This window comes from Mytilus trossulus, chromosome 6, assembly GCF_036588685.1.
Source record: "Mytilus trossulus isolate FHL-02 chromosome 6, PNRI_Mtr1.1.1.hap1, whole genome shotgun sequence".
NCBI lineage: Eukaryota > Metazoa > Mollusca > Bivalvia > Mytilida > Mytilidae > Mytilus > Mytilus trossulus.
In genome coordinates, this window is record NC_086378.1 from 13944018 (window position 1) to 13960412 (window position 16395).

At 30.4% G+C, this 16395-nt stretch overlaps 1 protein-coding gene across 3 annotated transcripts in view; it reads right to left on the reverse strand.

Annotated features, from left to right (window-relative positions):
- Positions 1-1881: 1881 nt before the first annotated feature.
- LOC134720835 (uncharacterized) overlaps positions 1882-16395 on the reverse strand; it is a 42231-nt gene continuing 27717 nt past the window's right edge. For 2 of the 3 annotated variants that reach the window (XM_063583387.1, XM_063583388.1), the window contains 3 exons: positions 15623-15757; positions 11192-11310; positions 9069-10818 (listed from right to left, as the gene is read on the reverse strand). In XM_063583387.1, coding sequence (XP_063439457.1) covers positions 9696-10818; positions 11192-11310; positions 15623-15757 — 1377 coding nt within the window. In that variant the 3' untranslated portion in view covers positions 9069-9695. Of the gene's footprint in view, positions 4498-4725; positions 4755-5536; positions 5574-6525; positions 6575-9068; positions 10819-11191; positions 11311-15622; positions 15758-16395 lie in introns of those variants that run through there. The other variant, XM_063583389.1, reaches the window with a different exon arrangement.

Below are 16395 nucleotides of genomic sequence, written 5' to 3' on the forward strand. Positions count from 1 at the left end.
TTGGTCATGTTGACTTATTTGTAGATCTTACTTTGCTGAACATTATTGCTGTTTACAGTTTATCTCTAACTATAATAATATTCAAGATAATAACCAAAAACAGCAAAATTTCTTCAAAATTACCAATTCAGGGGCAGCAACCCAACAACCGATTGACCGATTCATCTGAAAATTTCAGGGCAGATAGATCTTGACCTGATAAACATTTTTACCCCATGTCAGATTTGCTCTAAATGCTTTGGTTTTTGAGTTATAAGCCAAAAACTGCATTTTACCCCTATGTTCTATTTTTAGCCGTGGCGGCCATCATTTTTTAAACTAGATACCCCAATGATGATTGTGGCCAAGTTTGGTTTGATTTGGCCCAGTAGTTTCAGAGGAGAAGATTTTTGTAAAAGTTAACGACGACGGACGACGGACGCCAAGTGATGAGAAAAGCTCACTTGGCCCTTCGGGCCAGGTGAGCTAAAAATGGAAAACATGTTTAATAATTTATTGCATCCGAAGCGCTTTTATGGGTTTAAAATTGGAAGTTATCTCCCATAGTCCAAAAATGTTGTTGAATCAACTTATTGATACATTTGTAATGCAATGTTTAATTTGACTTCCCACTGATAAGAAAGGCAATCTTCACCATTCTGTGCTTACAAGCACTTTGATTTATTGATGTTATTGGTTTTGCTTTAGCTTTCACTTAGATCTGTGGTTTTATGGTTTTTGTGTTTTGTATAAATCTGAAATATTAAGCAGGATTAGATAGGGTTGCCCCACCCCCTCCCCAAACATGTTAAACTCCACAACATTCTGTATATGTCTATTCCAAATCAAAAGCCTGTAATTCAGTGGTTCTTGTTGCTGTATTTCATATTTGTTATGTACATTAATCATGTTTGCTATGTGGTATGGAGTTTGCTCATTGCTACAGTGACCTAGAGTTGCTTACATTTAGTTCATTTGTTGTCTGGTGGTTAGTTGTCTCATTATATATCTTACCCTATCTCCTTATCAAATAAAAAGTTGTAACCCACTGTGAATTCATTTATTTTTGTGTGTATCAATTTTATGTATTGAGGAAACTTGCAACTTAGTTGTGGTTGATTTCGTGGTTTGTACAATTCCTGCATACAAAGCCTATACAAAATTTGTAATTTGTTGAACATTTAAATTCATGGTTCACCTGCACCCAGGAGACCCACACAAATTGTTATTCAAAGAATAATAATGAATCCATGGACCACTTTTTGTTACATTCATTAAAATAAACTACATTGCAGTTTTATTGATTAAACTCCCATTTGGCCTGAGAACACAGTTATTTCGTAGTGCATTTCTTTTAGACAATAAATTCAAATTTAAAAAAATCACACCTGCTCTTTCTCAAAAAGATTTTTACAGCGTAGTTAACTACCAGTGAGACAAATAATATCAAAATAATAGAAACTTCTACCAGCTCTAACTCAAAATATTGACAATTCTGTGTTAAGGGGGTGTAAAATTCAGTTTGAAGGCTTCAGACATGATAAAGTTTGACCTTTTTGAACTGGACCAAATCACTACTTAACATAAAGATTCAGCACCCAAATTTTTTTAACATGTAATTACATCCCCTACTTAATATTTCATGCATTTAATATCAAGAAATAAATTGGGAAACTGTATCAAATATAGCATGCAAGTTATACACTGTTTACACTAGGGACTATATTCGTAGACAACGAAAACCAAAGGACAATAACGGAGTCCTTGGACCATTTTACTGAAAGGCGATTTCTGGGGGCATACTATCAAAACATATAGGAATCTGTTTGATAAAACGTGCAACCCTCTTTGCTGTGAACAGAGCAACTTGTATATAAAAATTCTAATGAAAAAATAGTTAAATAAATTTTTATAATGATTTAATTCACATTAAAATGAATAACATGATAATATAATAAATAAATGGAATGTATATCTACTATCAAAACTATCTTTCTAATGTGCTACATATCCATCAAAACTTGTGTGCTAGGAAATAGGAAAACTGAACGCTTGACACATGTGCCCAAAAATATTGATTATAAATATTGCAGTACACTGCATTGGCTTTTTTTTTTTAAAACATGTATAACATATATAAAAAAAAACAAAAAAAAACTTTAAATTATTCTGATTGGTGATCAAGACATTAATTTGTGTTGGCTTTTTTATGCATCATTTTATTGATATAAAATTATGATGTAAAGATTTTTGTCTTATTTCTCCATGTGTCTATCTTTGCTTATTTTTAGTAATTGGTAAAACTTTTCCAAAGTATAAGATTAAAATTTTGTCTAATGTTTGAAAAAAATGTCAGAATTTATTTTGTATGTTCAAGTCCATTCTTGTGATAATCTTCACACTAACTGGACAACTGACCCATGGTTTGACACAACAAAAACCCAAACTTTTTTTAAAACAACTTGTCTACTGTCATAATGATTTAAGATACAATGAATATTCAAATAAATAAATAGAAAGCCATCCATACAAACAATATACTTGCATTACAAAATTTTGTTTAGATTTTGACAGTATTCATGTAATGTTCTTTTAAAACATCTACCACTTGAGACTGCTGGGTAAGGCTGTATATTTTCAAAAATTATGCCTCGATTTTGTATTTCAATGCAGTTTAGTCTTTTTAGGTACTTAAACTTACATAATGTAATCACGTTCTTTAATTTCTTGGAATTGTTAAAGTATACAGAATTATATATATTAAGTATCCTTTCTGTTAGACTAAGTAGAGTACAAAAAGACTTCAGGAACATATATAGCTTCTAAAATGCCAATATAAGCAGACTTGCACATTATCCATACCAAAAACATAAAGATTTGATGATCTTCACCATTATCACTGTGTGAACATTTAACTACCATATCATACAGACAATGACAATATTTGTGTATTATAAAATCATAAAATAATGTTAAACAACATGACACTACAAAACTTGTACATGTTTATACTTGATCTAGAAAAGTTTTCATATTACAATCTTATTTAAAAATAAATGGGGAATGTGTCCATGGGACACAGATGATGCACTGCTTGCATATCATATAGAGTTATAAAGGGACATAACTGAAAAATGGTAAAATGGACACTACCCAAATTTGTACTTGATTTGAGTTTTGTGGTAATATTATAAAACATTGTTTAACTTGAATATATTGCAAATTTATAAATATCACATGTATATTCTTTTAATTTCAATTCTTTAGTCTTAATCAAAAATTAATTTGAAATTTTCAAAAATATTTGGATATAAACTAATTTTTAAAAACTAAAAAAATTATCGGATCGTCTTGAAATATTGAACTTCATGATTCTAAAAAATAATTATGCTTTGCACAGTGATTAGGAATACTTATGAATCACCATCCTATCCTTGTAATGTCTTAATGTCTTAATTAATGATATCTTAAAAGGCCATGTCATGGATGATTAAGCTTTGGCAAATCTTATATGAATGTTTTATTCATTTTCAATGTAAGACAAAATAAATTAAATAGTTTCCTATCAACTTTTTCACAGTACAACTGTGCATGCATTTGATAAAATATTCTTTCAACTCATTGTCAAATAAAATTCATGGCTACAGAAAAAATTATGCAATGAAAAAATATGCACTTAGTTTAAATGTGTGTAGATTAAAACCAATTTTTTTGCAATATTATCTAAAAGGAAAATAGAATATTCTTGGACAGCATAACGGTATTAATGCTAGTTCTAAACTAATGACAAGTACTGCCATAAATTAGCACATGTTTAAATACACTTTAGAGGTTATCACTATCAACTAACATACAAAATAGCTAAATGATCATCATATACAGACTTAGTAAAACTAAGGTGCCATTAAAAAACTCATTGTCTCTTTAATTTAAAGTGTTGATAAAAATGAGGATTCATAATCCAATTGTGTCTTTTTAATAACAAAAAATCTTATGTAAATATTTTTTTTTTTAAATTAATAAATTTTATCACAGAAGAATTGATCACAGATGCTATGGCAACATATATATCACAGATAGGCAATAATGATAACAGATTTATCACAGGATTCTAAATATTAATTAAATTCCAATTCATTATGTGTTTTCTTGAGCAACATTTTCATCAATTGTTTCCCCTTGTTGTTCATCAGTCTCTTGAGTTGTCTCCTCTTTGCCATTAACAGTCACATCATTTTCCTTCACTTCCTCATCCTTTTCAGTATCATTATTTAAGGCACTACTGTCAATTCTTCCATCCGCTCTCATTCCTTGTAACCCATCACTTTCTTCTTCTTTGTTTTCAGATGTATCACCATTTTCTACGACTTCTTCAGTTTTTTCGACATCATTGCCCTCATGCAATGTGTTTTGTCGCAATAAGTCATTTTCTTCTTCTACAACTTTTTCCTTGCCTTCCCATCCATTTATTGGACTAAGTCTTCCATTTGGTTTCTTTAAATTTACTTCACTACTTGTCTGCAACAAAAAAGACATAGAAAATATCATGGATTTAACCTTGATTTGATATCATTTAACACCTCTTTTTGACATCGAAAATTTTAACTTAAACTTATTGTGAAAAAAAAAGAAAATTTTACTTTAGAATTATTTAAACCTTGCTTTTTGTTTTTTAAAGATTTGTTTTTTTTAAACTTATTTTCATTATATTTGCATGAATAAAAAAATGAAATAAATAAAACTTACCGTCACATCCCCAGTTCCTCCTTCTGATTCTGAAAAAAAGATATTGGATATTAAATTATAAACTGTGAAATCGAATAATTGGATAGACACAAAAAATGAATGAATATTTATTTTTTATTGATGGGAGATCTTGGATAGTCTTTATATAGTTAAAATTGAGAATGGAAATGGGGAATGTTTCAGAGAGACAACAACCTGACCAAATAAAAAACAACAGCAGAAGGTCACCAACAGGTCTTCAATGTAGCGAGACATTCCCGCACCCGGAGGCGTCCTTCAGCTGGCCCCTAAACAAATATATACTAGTCCAGTGATAATGAACGCCATACTAATTTCCAAATTGTACACAGGAAACTAAAATTAAAATAATACAAGACTAACAAAGGCCAGAGGCTCCTGACTTGGGACAGACGCAAAAATGTGGCGGGGTTAAACATGTTTGTGAGATCTCAACCCTCCCCCTATACCTCTAACCAATGTTGTATAGGTTTTTCTCATTGTTAAAGGTCATACAGTGACCTTTAGATGTTAACTTGTAAGATATTTGGTCTCGTGTGGAGATTTGTCTCATTGGCAATTATGTACCACATCCCCTTTATATCCATTTCTTATCTATTCACAACATTTCGGGAAAAAGGAATGTAAGGGCTGAACATATTTATGTATTGACACTTCAAACAACCTCTAAATTGTTTCCCTGTCTTTTTTTCATCATTGATGTCATAGATATAATAAATATTTATCTCTTTGGTATTTAGCCCACAATGAAAATCCTACATCACATTCAAGGTAAATGTAATGATAAACTCACCAGTTCCAATGGTCTTTTTCAAATCTATTGGGTCCTTCTGAAAATTACAAATTACAAATAAAGCACATTACAAAACCTGCAATAAAGCATACTCCAATTGATCCTTAAACCTAGAACTGTGTAAAGATTCACTGCAGATTTCATAAATAGTTTTTGCTTAATGTATAATTTTCTTAATTAGTTTTTCAAACTCTATCATACCTACCAACTGTCAATATTTGCAGGGGTTTTCACCCATGGAAGCTACCAAATGGAAATTTTGAAATAGCAATTTTGTCCAAAATTTTAAACAAAACAGTGATTGTACAATGGATATAGGCTGTTAAAAGTATGAAGAAGCCAAAAAACGACATTAAAATACATTTGAAGGCCTCCTTGAAAGTTTTTAAGGACTATAAGAACCCTCTTGCACGAAAAAAAAACCATAGGCATTTTAAAAAGTTGGCAGGTATGCTCTATAAAAAACTTTGTTCAGCAACAATAAATATTGTAATTGCTAAATTTCTTATCAGATTAACCAATTTGTTTGATATAAAAATTTATAAAAAACATTAGTTTTCCTCCAATGTGCATTTATGACCAATAAAGTATGTTCATATCTTGTCAATGAATGTTTGACATCACTACAATATTGCAAGCCAGAAGAATAAATATGTTTTTTTTAAAGAAATTAACTTTATCAGAAGTTGTCTACCAAACTTTGTTTTTTACAACTTTGTTTTTTAAATGTTCATTATCATGTGACCAAGTAATTTTACCTATTCCTTACAATGTTAATAAAAGTATTAATAAGGCTGTTAGTTTTCTCGTTTGAATTGTTTTACATTGTCATTTCCGTGCCTTTATAGCTGACTATGAGGTATGGGCTTTGCTTATTGTTGAAGGCCGTACAGTGACTCATAGTTGTTACTTTCTGTGTCATTTTGGTCTCTTGTGGACAGTTGTCCCATTGGCAATCATACCACATCTTCTTTTTTATAATTACTTACCTTCTTTGGTCCAGATTTCATTGAATTTCTACTGGAAGTCCTGCTGTCCCTATTTACAGTTTAGAGTGAGAGAAGAGAAGGAAAGACAATAGGGAAACAGTTTCCATTTTATATTTCAATTCATAATTGGTATATAAAATGAAATGCAAGAGGTGAAGAAGGGAGAGAAGAAAAAAAAATAAAAAAAATATAAGTTAATCAAAGTGTCTCAATAAAAACTTTATAAGCACATTAATGTAATACTGAATAAAATGCACTCCTGACATATCTTTCATGATTCTGTTTTATTACTTTTAATATTGAAATACATTTATAAAATTTTGATAAATAAAGTAAATTGATTCTTGATTTTTGGTGTTTTAATGCCACTTTTAAGCACCGCATTTGGGCTATATAGTGGCAGCAAGTTTTTATTGGTGAAGGAAGCCGTATTGCACGGGGAAAACCACCGACCTTCGATAGGAAAACTGACAATCCTAGTAAATTAAGATTGGAGTCAATTGCACCTGCACAAACAGGGTTCGAACTCACAACCTCAGTGTTGACTGGATAGTTTTTATAGCAATACCTACTAAGACCACTTGGCCACCAAGGCCCTTATATTAAGTACTGTGAAAGTACTTTAATTCGTGGGTATCAATTTTCGTGGTTTGATCAATATTAACATGTTCGTGGGTTTCTAAATTCGTGGATTTTAGTTTTCTAATAAAATAAAATAATTGAAAAATTAAAGCCTTTAGAAACAAAGGTTACGAATAGTCTTGATTGAAGGAAATTGCAGAGTAAACATTGACCGTGTAAATCGTAGTTATAACACTAATAACCCAAGATAAAGTGATCAACAGATTAAGGACCATCTAAGGTGTTAATTAGGCCATAAACATGTCACCTAAAGAAAACAGTAACATAAACAAATGCTTTAAATGTATCTTGAATTGTCAAATAATTCTTATCAAAATCAATTATTATTTCCCATATGTACGAGAACTATGAGGATATAAAATGAACACTTTATCATACTGACATATCAATACCGGAAATCTGACTTACGTAGATCAAAAAAAAAATATGAGAATTAAAAGATCAAAAGTTGTACAGTTTAGGTTATTAAAGATTAAATGGGTATAATCCTGCATGTAGTTGTAGTTCTGTGACTGCTTATAAAGTATTCTCAGATTTGACGCGATCAATATTTCTCTAGATCATATCAATAGTCAAACCTACCGATGGGGATCTTTCCATGACTTGATTTGGACAATGATTGTTTTATTTCGTTGGACACTTAAATTCGTGGATGAAGTCATCCACGAAAACCACGAAAATTGGTACCCCACGAATAAAAGTACTTTCACAGTAGATAAACTTATCTCAAGGAATAATTTTGATATCTGACAAACAGCATTAAATTGTCATGTAAGAGCAATTACTCCTTAAAAAGAATTAAATTGACTATTTCAGTCAGTCATTGTAATTTATGGGTAAATTTTATATGGTTAACCTGATTGAAATACAGATCATATCTATGTGTCACACACTTTGCTTATACAAAGATGTGACAAGGTTCCTTTTAACTTTGTTTTTAAGATCTTTTCAGATGACGCCTGTTTGATTGACTCTGATTGAGTGGATGCAGAGGAGAAGATTTTATGTTTTTTAACATGAATTGACACTAGGTGATGGCAATTAAGCGTTCATGACCAACTTTGCCAGATGAGTTAACAAGCAATTCTTTTTTCTCACTATTAACTTCAATAGAAAGCGGTTGATAATATTGTAGTAAAGAAATCAAATTGGTATTTTTGGTGAAAAAAAAACCCATATGGTGTTGATACCCTTTATGCAGTAATTTCTTTCATTTACAAGTTGTCTCCCTTCATAGATAGTTAATTTTAAAATCTTCCCAATGTGTTCATAGCAGTGTAAACAGAACAACATCATGATGATGAGATATAAGATTTCCATGTTAGAAAAAGTTAGTATGGAATCTACTGTAGTCTTAGTCATAAGAATTATACAGGGAATCATCCTGTATTATATGGCATACAAGAGGGTGGTAAAGGGTTCTTAAATCTTTTATGGCAACATGTTTTGCCATTTTTATTTTATGTGCAGCCCTGAAAAAATTTCCTTATTCATTGTGTTTCGTGAAATCGGTAAAAAGATCAACGTGCAAGGAATTTTAATTGTTTGTTCATCTTGAAATGGTAATTTTATTTCGCTTTCTTCCTTGCAGATACCCTCCCCCCCTCCCCCACCCACATTTTACACCCCTCATACAATATTCATGATGAATCTCTGAGCAAAATAAGAAAAACCCATAAACATAAAGGAATTTCCTTTTTCTTGTGGTTGCTTTGGAATATAAATCTATATGATTTCAACTAGTAATGCCAGAAAGAATGTAAACTATTGATATTCTAAAAGTCTGGGTTGCCGTCTCATTGACTATACCCTAACTTCACCAACAGATATTTTAAAATATCCAAGCATTATGCATGCTGAGTTACATGACAGTTTAAACAAACTTTAACCCAATAATCTCAGAAATTTTACATGCATTTATTCATGAATTGTCGCAGAATGAAGTCAAAATTTACAATGCTAGTATCTATTTATGCTACAATTATTGTTCCTTAGATTTTGGCAGCAAATAAATCATTGAAAAATGTCTCAATTTAAAGAATTAAAAATTAGTTTTCAATTTTCTGTGAATGACAAAAAAAAATTAAAAAATTAAATATTCTCAAATGGCAGCAAACAATAGCAAGAAAAGTCATGGTATCTTGAATTTCTAATTCAATATAGAAATCTTACCCAAGAATAATAAATTGGAAAGAAAGCTTACTTAATGTGTAAGAATAACAGATTTCTAACTCTATTAAAAATTTTGGTGCTACAGGGAAAAGTATGCATTTTGAAAAGATTTGTAGCAGAATTAAACAAAATGAAAGCCACTTTAAAACCAGAGCTGTTTGACACGGTGTTCAGTCTTTAATTTCTACAAAGTTTCTTCAAATCATTAAGTACCAAAAAACATCATCTTATGAAAAGGAGACAAATTAAAGCAGTTTGGAAGCTTTATCAATGGCGACTTGTTCCTTTTCTTCATTCACAACTTTTCTTGTCGTTGTTATATACAGAGTTATCTCCCTGTGTACTGTTCACTTTTATCATCCATCTTCAACAACTGATGTCTCTTTCATCCAAACACTATAATTATAAGCAGGAACCTGTTGTCCAGTAATGGTTAAGCAAGGACATGGAGGTTCCCCAAATTTTCTACATACACAGTCAACTGGTTTTTGTATTGGCTTTGTTTTTGCTAGTTTTGTCAGGGGAAAACTCTTCACATTAGGGTATTTGGCATTAAATGCATCATAATTGAACTGAAACTTTGGTGATGACTTCTTTGGTCGTTTCCTGCTTTTCTTGAGACCAGAAGACACAAATTTAGGTTTCTTTTTCTGAAACTTTGTCTCCTTTTTGTCATTAGAAAAATTTGTCATCAACTCAATCATGCATTTCCCAATAGCATGTTGATCTTCATGTGAAAGTATATCTACAACGTCAAGTGAACCATCAACACAATGGTCATGATCAATTTCAATGTCATCAACACCATAATTTATTTCTTCAGCTTTAAAATCTGTGTCAGGAATCCCTGTCTCTATACTGACAGTAAGGCGGACATCTACTACATGGTCACATATTTGGCATTGAGATTTGGGTTTTTCCTCACCATTTTCCTCTATTATGCATGGAGATATGGGTCTTTCCTCTTCATTTTCATCTATTATACACTGAGATTGTGATCTTTCCTCTTCATACTCATCTATTCCATGATGAGATTGGGGTCTTTCCTCTTCATTTTCATCTATTCCTTGCTGAGGTTGGGGTCTTTCCTCTTCATTTTCATCTATTCTGCTTTTAGATATGGGTCTTTCCTCATTCTCATCTATTCTGCACTGAGAGTTGGGTCTTTCCTCTTTATTTTCATCTAATCTGCACTGATATTTTAATCTAACTTCTTCGCGTTCATCTATCCTACAGTCAGATATGTGTCTTTCCTCTTCATAATCTACGATTTTGCATTGAGATTTGGTTCTTTCCTCTTCATGTTCAATTTCATCATCTTCTGTCACATAACTTTCATAATCCACATGACTTCTATCACAAATATCCTCTAAATCATGATGGCTGAAAGTCTCCTCCAATATACAATTAGAATCTGGATTATCTCCCTTTGGTTGCATTGTTGTGTGACTTTGAAAGGTACCTTCTATGATGTTTATACTTAATGAACAAGATAGAAACAGAAAAAATAATGAAAGAATATAGAAACTAAGATAGAAACAGAAAAAATAATGAAAGAAGATAGAAATGAAGAAAGAGCAGATATTTTAATATATATTTTAAATAGAAAGAACAAAAAACATGGGATATAGAATGTCTGTGCATACAAAATACAGATGAAAGCGTTAAGCCCCTTTAGAATCCATAGTATAACATATATTTAAAGGCTCCTTAATTTTGATAACGTCTCATAAAAATGACAAATGATACCATTGATACCAACTTTTGTGGGATGTAAAATTATGATTTTTTCAAATTGTGCAAAATATTTATCTAGTTTCAAATATATACAAAATATAAAACAAAATCTTACCGTTTGTGTGCCTCTTCTTTCATTCTATTTAGTTCTTCTTCATCAACATCATACTTTGGTTTTAACTTGATGGAATTACCATTCATAAAATACATTCTGTCCACTCTGTGGTTCACGATCTGTAAAATAAGACAGGTCTAAAGGATTTTTGTAGTAGAAAGGGAGACAACCCATCCAGGTTACTATTTCAGTGTGCTTTTGTAAATGGAGAACCATTATAAATTTATTAATTTTTCAAATCTTAGCTTATGACAATTTACTCTGCTTGATTCTCAAGATATAGACCTGCATATGAACCAAGATTGGGTAACCATCAATCTAGTTTATGACCTTGACAATTAAGCTTGAGATTCAAATCCTTTATAAAATATGCCTTCTTAGTATGACTGAACTTTTATGTTCAGTATGACTGAACTTTTATGTTCAGTATGACTGAACTTTTATGTTCACTATGACTGAACTTTTATGTTTAGTATGACTGAACTTTTATGTTCACTATGACTGAACTTTTATGTTTAGTATGACTGAACTTTTATGTTTAGTATGACTGAACTTTTATGTTCAGTGTCATTTACTGCTTGCTAGAGGTATTCAAGATATAAAATGGGTATGATTTGTTGGGCAGAAAGGTAAATTCATCACTTAAGGGAGACCACCATTAATGGCCAGATACTTTTTTTTTTTTTTTCTCATTAAAACTAAGTTTTATTAACATATTTACATTTGTTAATATATACATCAAATACCGGTACCTTATCCCGGCCTCGTTAACATTAGTATAATACATCTAAAATTATGGTTAATTATGTTAGTACACAAATTATCTTAAATCCGGATATAATTCATGTCTTTGCCTGAATGATTTTCTAAACTAGTATCTTTGTTTACAAAGAAGGTAGAAACATGTGCAGTGCATATATGTATATGGAATATAAACTAATAAGTGCTTTTTATTCAAGGAAATGTTTCCAAAATATTTGTTTTGAAAGGATTATTGATATGCCGTTATCTTTTTCTGTTGTGAATATTCGATTGATATGCAAATGCATTTTGCCAAATATGACTACAGTAAAATCGGATGCTATTTTATCAATTGAAGGTAATTGTCATTTATGTCAGATTATAGATTGTAACGTTATGTCTTGGATAACGTTAAACTGGTGGGAGGAAAAATATGAGTGGACAACAACAAAAAGAGACGAATAATATATAGAACAAGTAATAACCATGAAAACATAGCAAATACATATAAAAACAACAGCTGACTGTTGTATGAAAATACAGTCAAATCTAAACTCACAATTTATAAACACTATAATTTGCATGCACATACATAACCAGGTAGTTAGTTATACATGTGCTGTGCTTGAAGAAAAATTACAGTATAATCTCAATATTTCAAATCAAATATTTACATGTATATACATAAACATAAACAGATAATTACACCTTTGCCATGTTTGAAGAAAATTACAGTATAATCTCTGTATTTGGGTGAATGAGTCAGACATTCAGTTCATTAAATTGCTTTAATAGTCTGTCAATTTTATATCCTAAAAAGTTTCTTATTTCAATAAAAGTTCTGATCTCTTGTCTTAATATTTTGAGTGGTTGTATAACTTTTATTTTTTTGTCAGACATATAGTATACTTTATATATTGTGTAACTAATAATAGTTAAAAGTAAATTGAGTCCATAGTACTCTTTATCATGTATTTTATATCCAAAAGCTATGCTTTTTAGATTGATAACATGTCTTCCAATATTTAGTTTCTTAAGAATTTGTTGTACTTTTTCCCAGAATAATTCAAAATATGAACATTTGAGGAAGAAGTGTTCATAATTCTCTATTTGTTTACAGTGTAAGCAGGTGTCTGTTTCTACTATATGCTATTGTTTTAATAGTTGATTACAGGGAAGTATATGATGAAGTAGTTTCCATCTAAATATTTTATATCTATTATCATCTAAAAATGTAAAGATAAATTTTAATGTTTCATATGCTAGATTAGTATTTTCTAGTGTAAAGTATGATTTCCATTTTAAAAAGCCAATAGGTGTTTGCATTTCCTTTGTTTCTAGTAAGAAGTTATAAATATCATGGTTATTTAGGGTTTGAATAGGCTTTTTGTTTATGATGTTCAGATTTTCTTTTATATTTATATTGACTTGTGTATGTTTAGAAGGTGGATTTTTGATGATATTGGTCCACTGTTTTGGAATAGCTTTCTTCAGTTTTGTGAGCTCAGCTATCCAGTTTTCCTTATTTTTTAGTTTACTTAGTCTGATATCTGAGGATATATTTCCATCTTTATCTAATAAGTCATTTATAACCAGAATGTTGCTTTGTATCCAGTTTTTAAACAGTAAACATTTATTGTTGATTTTAATATATTTATTGCCCCATATTATTTGTTTCCTTATTTCCCAAAACAATGTAGGCTTTTGTATAGTTTTTTCTTTTACTTTTATCCAGGTCTTTATTAACTGCATATAAAACTCTGGGATTTGTTTTATAATATTTTTTTCAATAATATTTATATTGGCTATATTCATCTTGAATATTAAAAAATTATCTCCTAACTTATTCAAAAAATATTTTGGAATTATCTTCCAATGTTGCTCATCATTTTCTTCAAACAATAATTGTTTTATCCATTTTAGTTGAATTGTTGAAATATAGGTATCTATACAAATCATTTTTAATCCCCCTTCCGTATAATTTTGCGACAAATTATCTCTTTTAATCATATCTCTTTTCCCATTCCATATATAGTTATATATCATAGTTTTGATGTTTTGTATAAAATCTTTTGGTAATATCATGTTGCTTGCTATATATGTTATATTTGGCAGTATTAGAGACTTGACTACAGTTATTCTTCCTAGCATACTTAGCTTTCTTTTTGACAACATGTTTATAATTTTTTCAATTTTATCAGCTTGTTTTTGACAATTAAGTTTTTTGCAGTTTTCTTTATTATAGCCAAAATAAATGCCCAAACTTTTTATAGGTTCTTTCGTCCAATTGATTCTTTCGAATTTATCTTTAGTATGTTTAAGTCTGCCTAGCCAAATTCCTTCTGTTTTAGTTCTATTTAATTTTAATCCTGAGAATGAGCCAAATGTTTCTATTAAGTTCATGACTAAAGATATTTCCTTTTTGGATTTTAAAAATAAGGTTGTGTCGTCAGCCAGTTGACATATTTTTATACTACAGTCTTTTCCATTTAATTTAATTTGGAACCCTTTGATATTTTTCTCAGATCTAATTCTGCATGCTAATACCTCCACCGCTAGTACAAAAATCAAAGCGGACAACGGACATCCTTGTCGAATTCCGCGACAGATCTGAAAGGGGTTTGATATCCACCCATTATTTACAATGCACCCTGATATACCATTGTATATAGTCTCAACCCAGTGTATAAAATCTTTTTTGAATCCAAATTTTTTTAATGTTTGTATCATAAAAAACCATTCAATTGAATCAAAAGCTTTTGAAAAATCTAGAAATAAAATTGCTCCTTCAACATTGAAGTTTTCAGCATAGTCAATAACATCTTGTATTTGTCTTATATTAAAACCAATGTATCTATTTTTTACATAGCCTTTCTGGTCTGCATTAATAATATTGGGTAAAACTTTTTTTAGTCTTTGTGCAAGTGCATAAGCAAGAATTTTAACATCTACATTTAGTAAAGTTATTGGCCTATAGTTATCCAGAGATTTTGGATCGTTCTTTTTAAAGATCAATGAAATTGCCCCCTTTTTTTGCGAATTTGTTAAACTTTTCTTTTTATATGACTCATTATATACTTTGGTTAATATCTTTTGAATTTGGGTCCAAAATTTTCTATAGAATTCTACATTAAGTCCATCTAAACCTGGTGCTTTATTAAGTTTCATTTTAAACACTGCTTCTGTAATTTCTTCTGATGTCACAAGCCCTTCTAAGGGACCGGTCAAAATTTGTTGATGCATGGGACCGGTGCAAACTGTAATGGGACAAGCACTTTTTGCAGTGTTTACAGGAATGGGACTCAATGTTTTTTTCATTGATGGCCAGATACTAAAGGAAAAATTTGTAAGGGTTCCACAGAACCCAGTGTCTCACCTACTTTTGCTGTTTGTCACAAAATCAACAAAAACGGGAAATCATAATTAAAGTTTCCTTTAGATACTATGTGGATGACACAAATGGAATGTAGGATTGCTATGTCTTGATTTTGTGACCAAAGGCTTGTGAAATTCTTCTCTACAAGCCTACACAATCTAACTAAAATTCGGTAAAATTAACCTCAGGTTTGTGCATTCCAATGTTTATCGTGAAAACTGCATTGATACTCTTTTAAACCATATTTGATTTTTTTCAATCGAATTGCCGACCTTGCTCATAATTATCCATTTTATGCTCAGATTTAAGCTTACCTCTGAAGCCCTCCTCATGGACCGTGTATTTGATAAACTAGTCCATTCTCTTTGTAATCTAAGACCTTGGTTACTCAGGTTAAAGTAATTATTGTTGGCTGCTTGTAGGATTCTTCTCTCATTTGGCTCTCCTGTCTGAAAATAACATCGATATATGATAATATATATTTAGTATGTATACATATGGCAGCATACAAATGAGAGTATAATGCATAATATATCATAAATACCCCGTTATAAACATATATATAGTAGTAATTGTCATTTGTGTAGGTGTCAAGATCAGTTGTAACTTATATGATAAAAAAGTGATATTATACAATTATTGACTTTTGATGAGGTCGGTACAAGGATTTATCAACCCCAGAGATGTGACATTCACTGATTACAACTACAGCATTCTGTATACTAAGTAGTACTATATATAGAATAGCTTTTTCATTATTCAAGCATTGTACATGTAACAAATTTACTGAAATTTGGTATAATTTACATTCCATAATACCTTCTAGTTATATTTCATTGTGTCATTCTGCATAATAATTTATTTTTTAAAGATTTTTACCAACACCAATGCCATGATACAGATAAAAATGGTAATATTCAAAGTACTCCTAATAAAATATCTTATTTTAAAAATCCTCTGTTGTAATATTCTAATTTTCTAACTAAAAACAAAACACTAAAAATCATTCTAGGCAACCACTGATAGTGAAATATAATTTAAACAATATACTTTAATGTTTTTATGCTGAGGTGTCTCTTATGTAAAA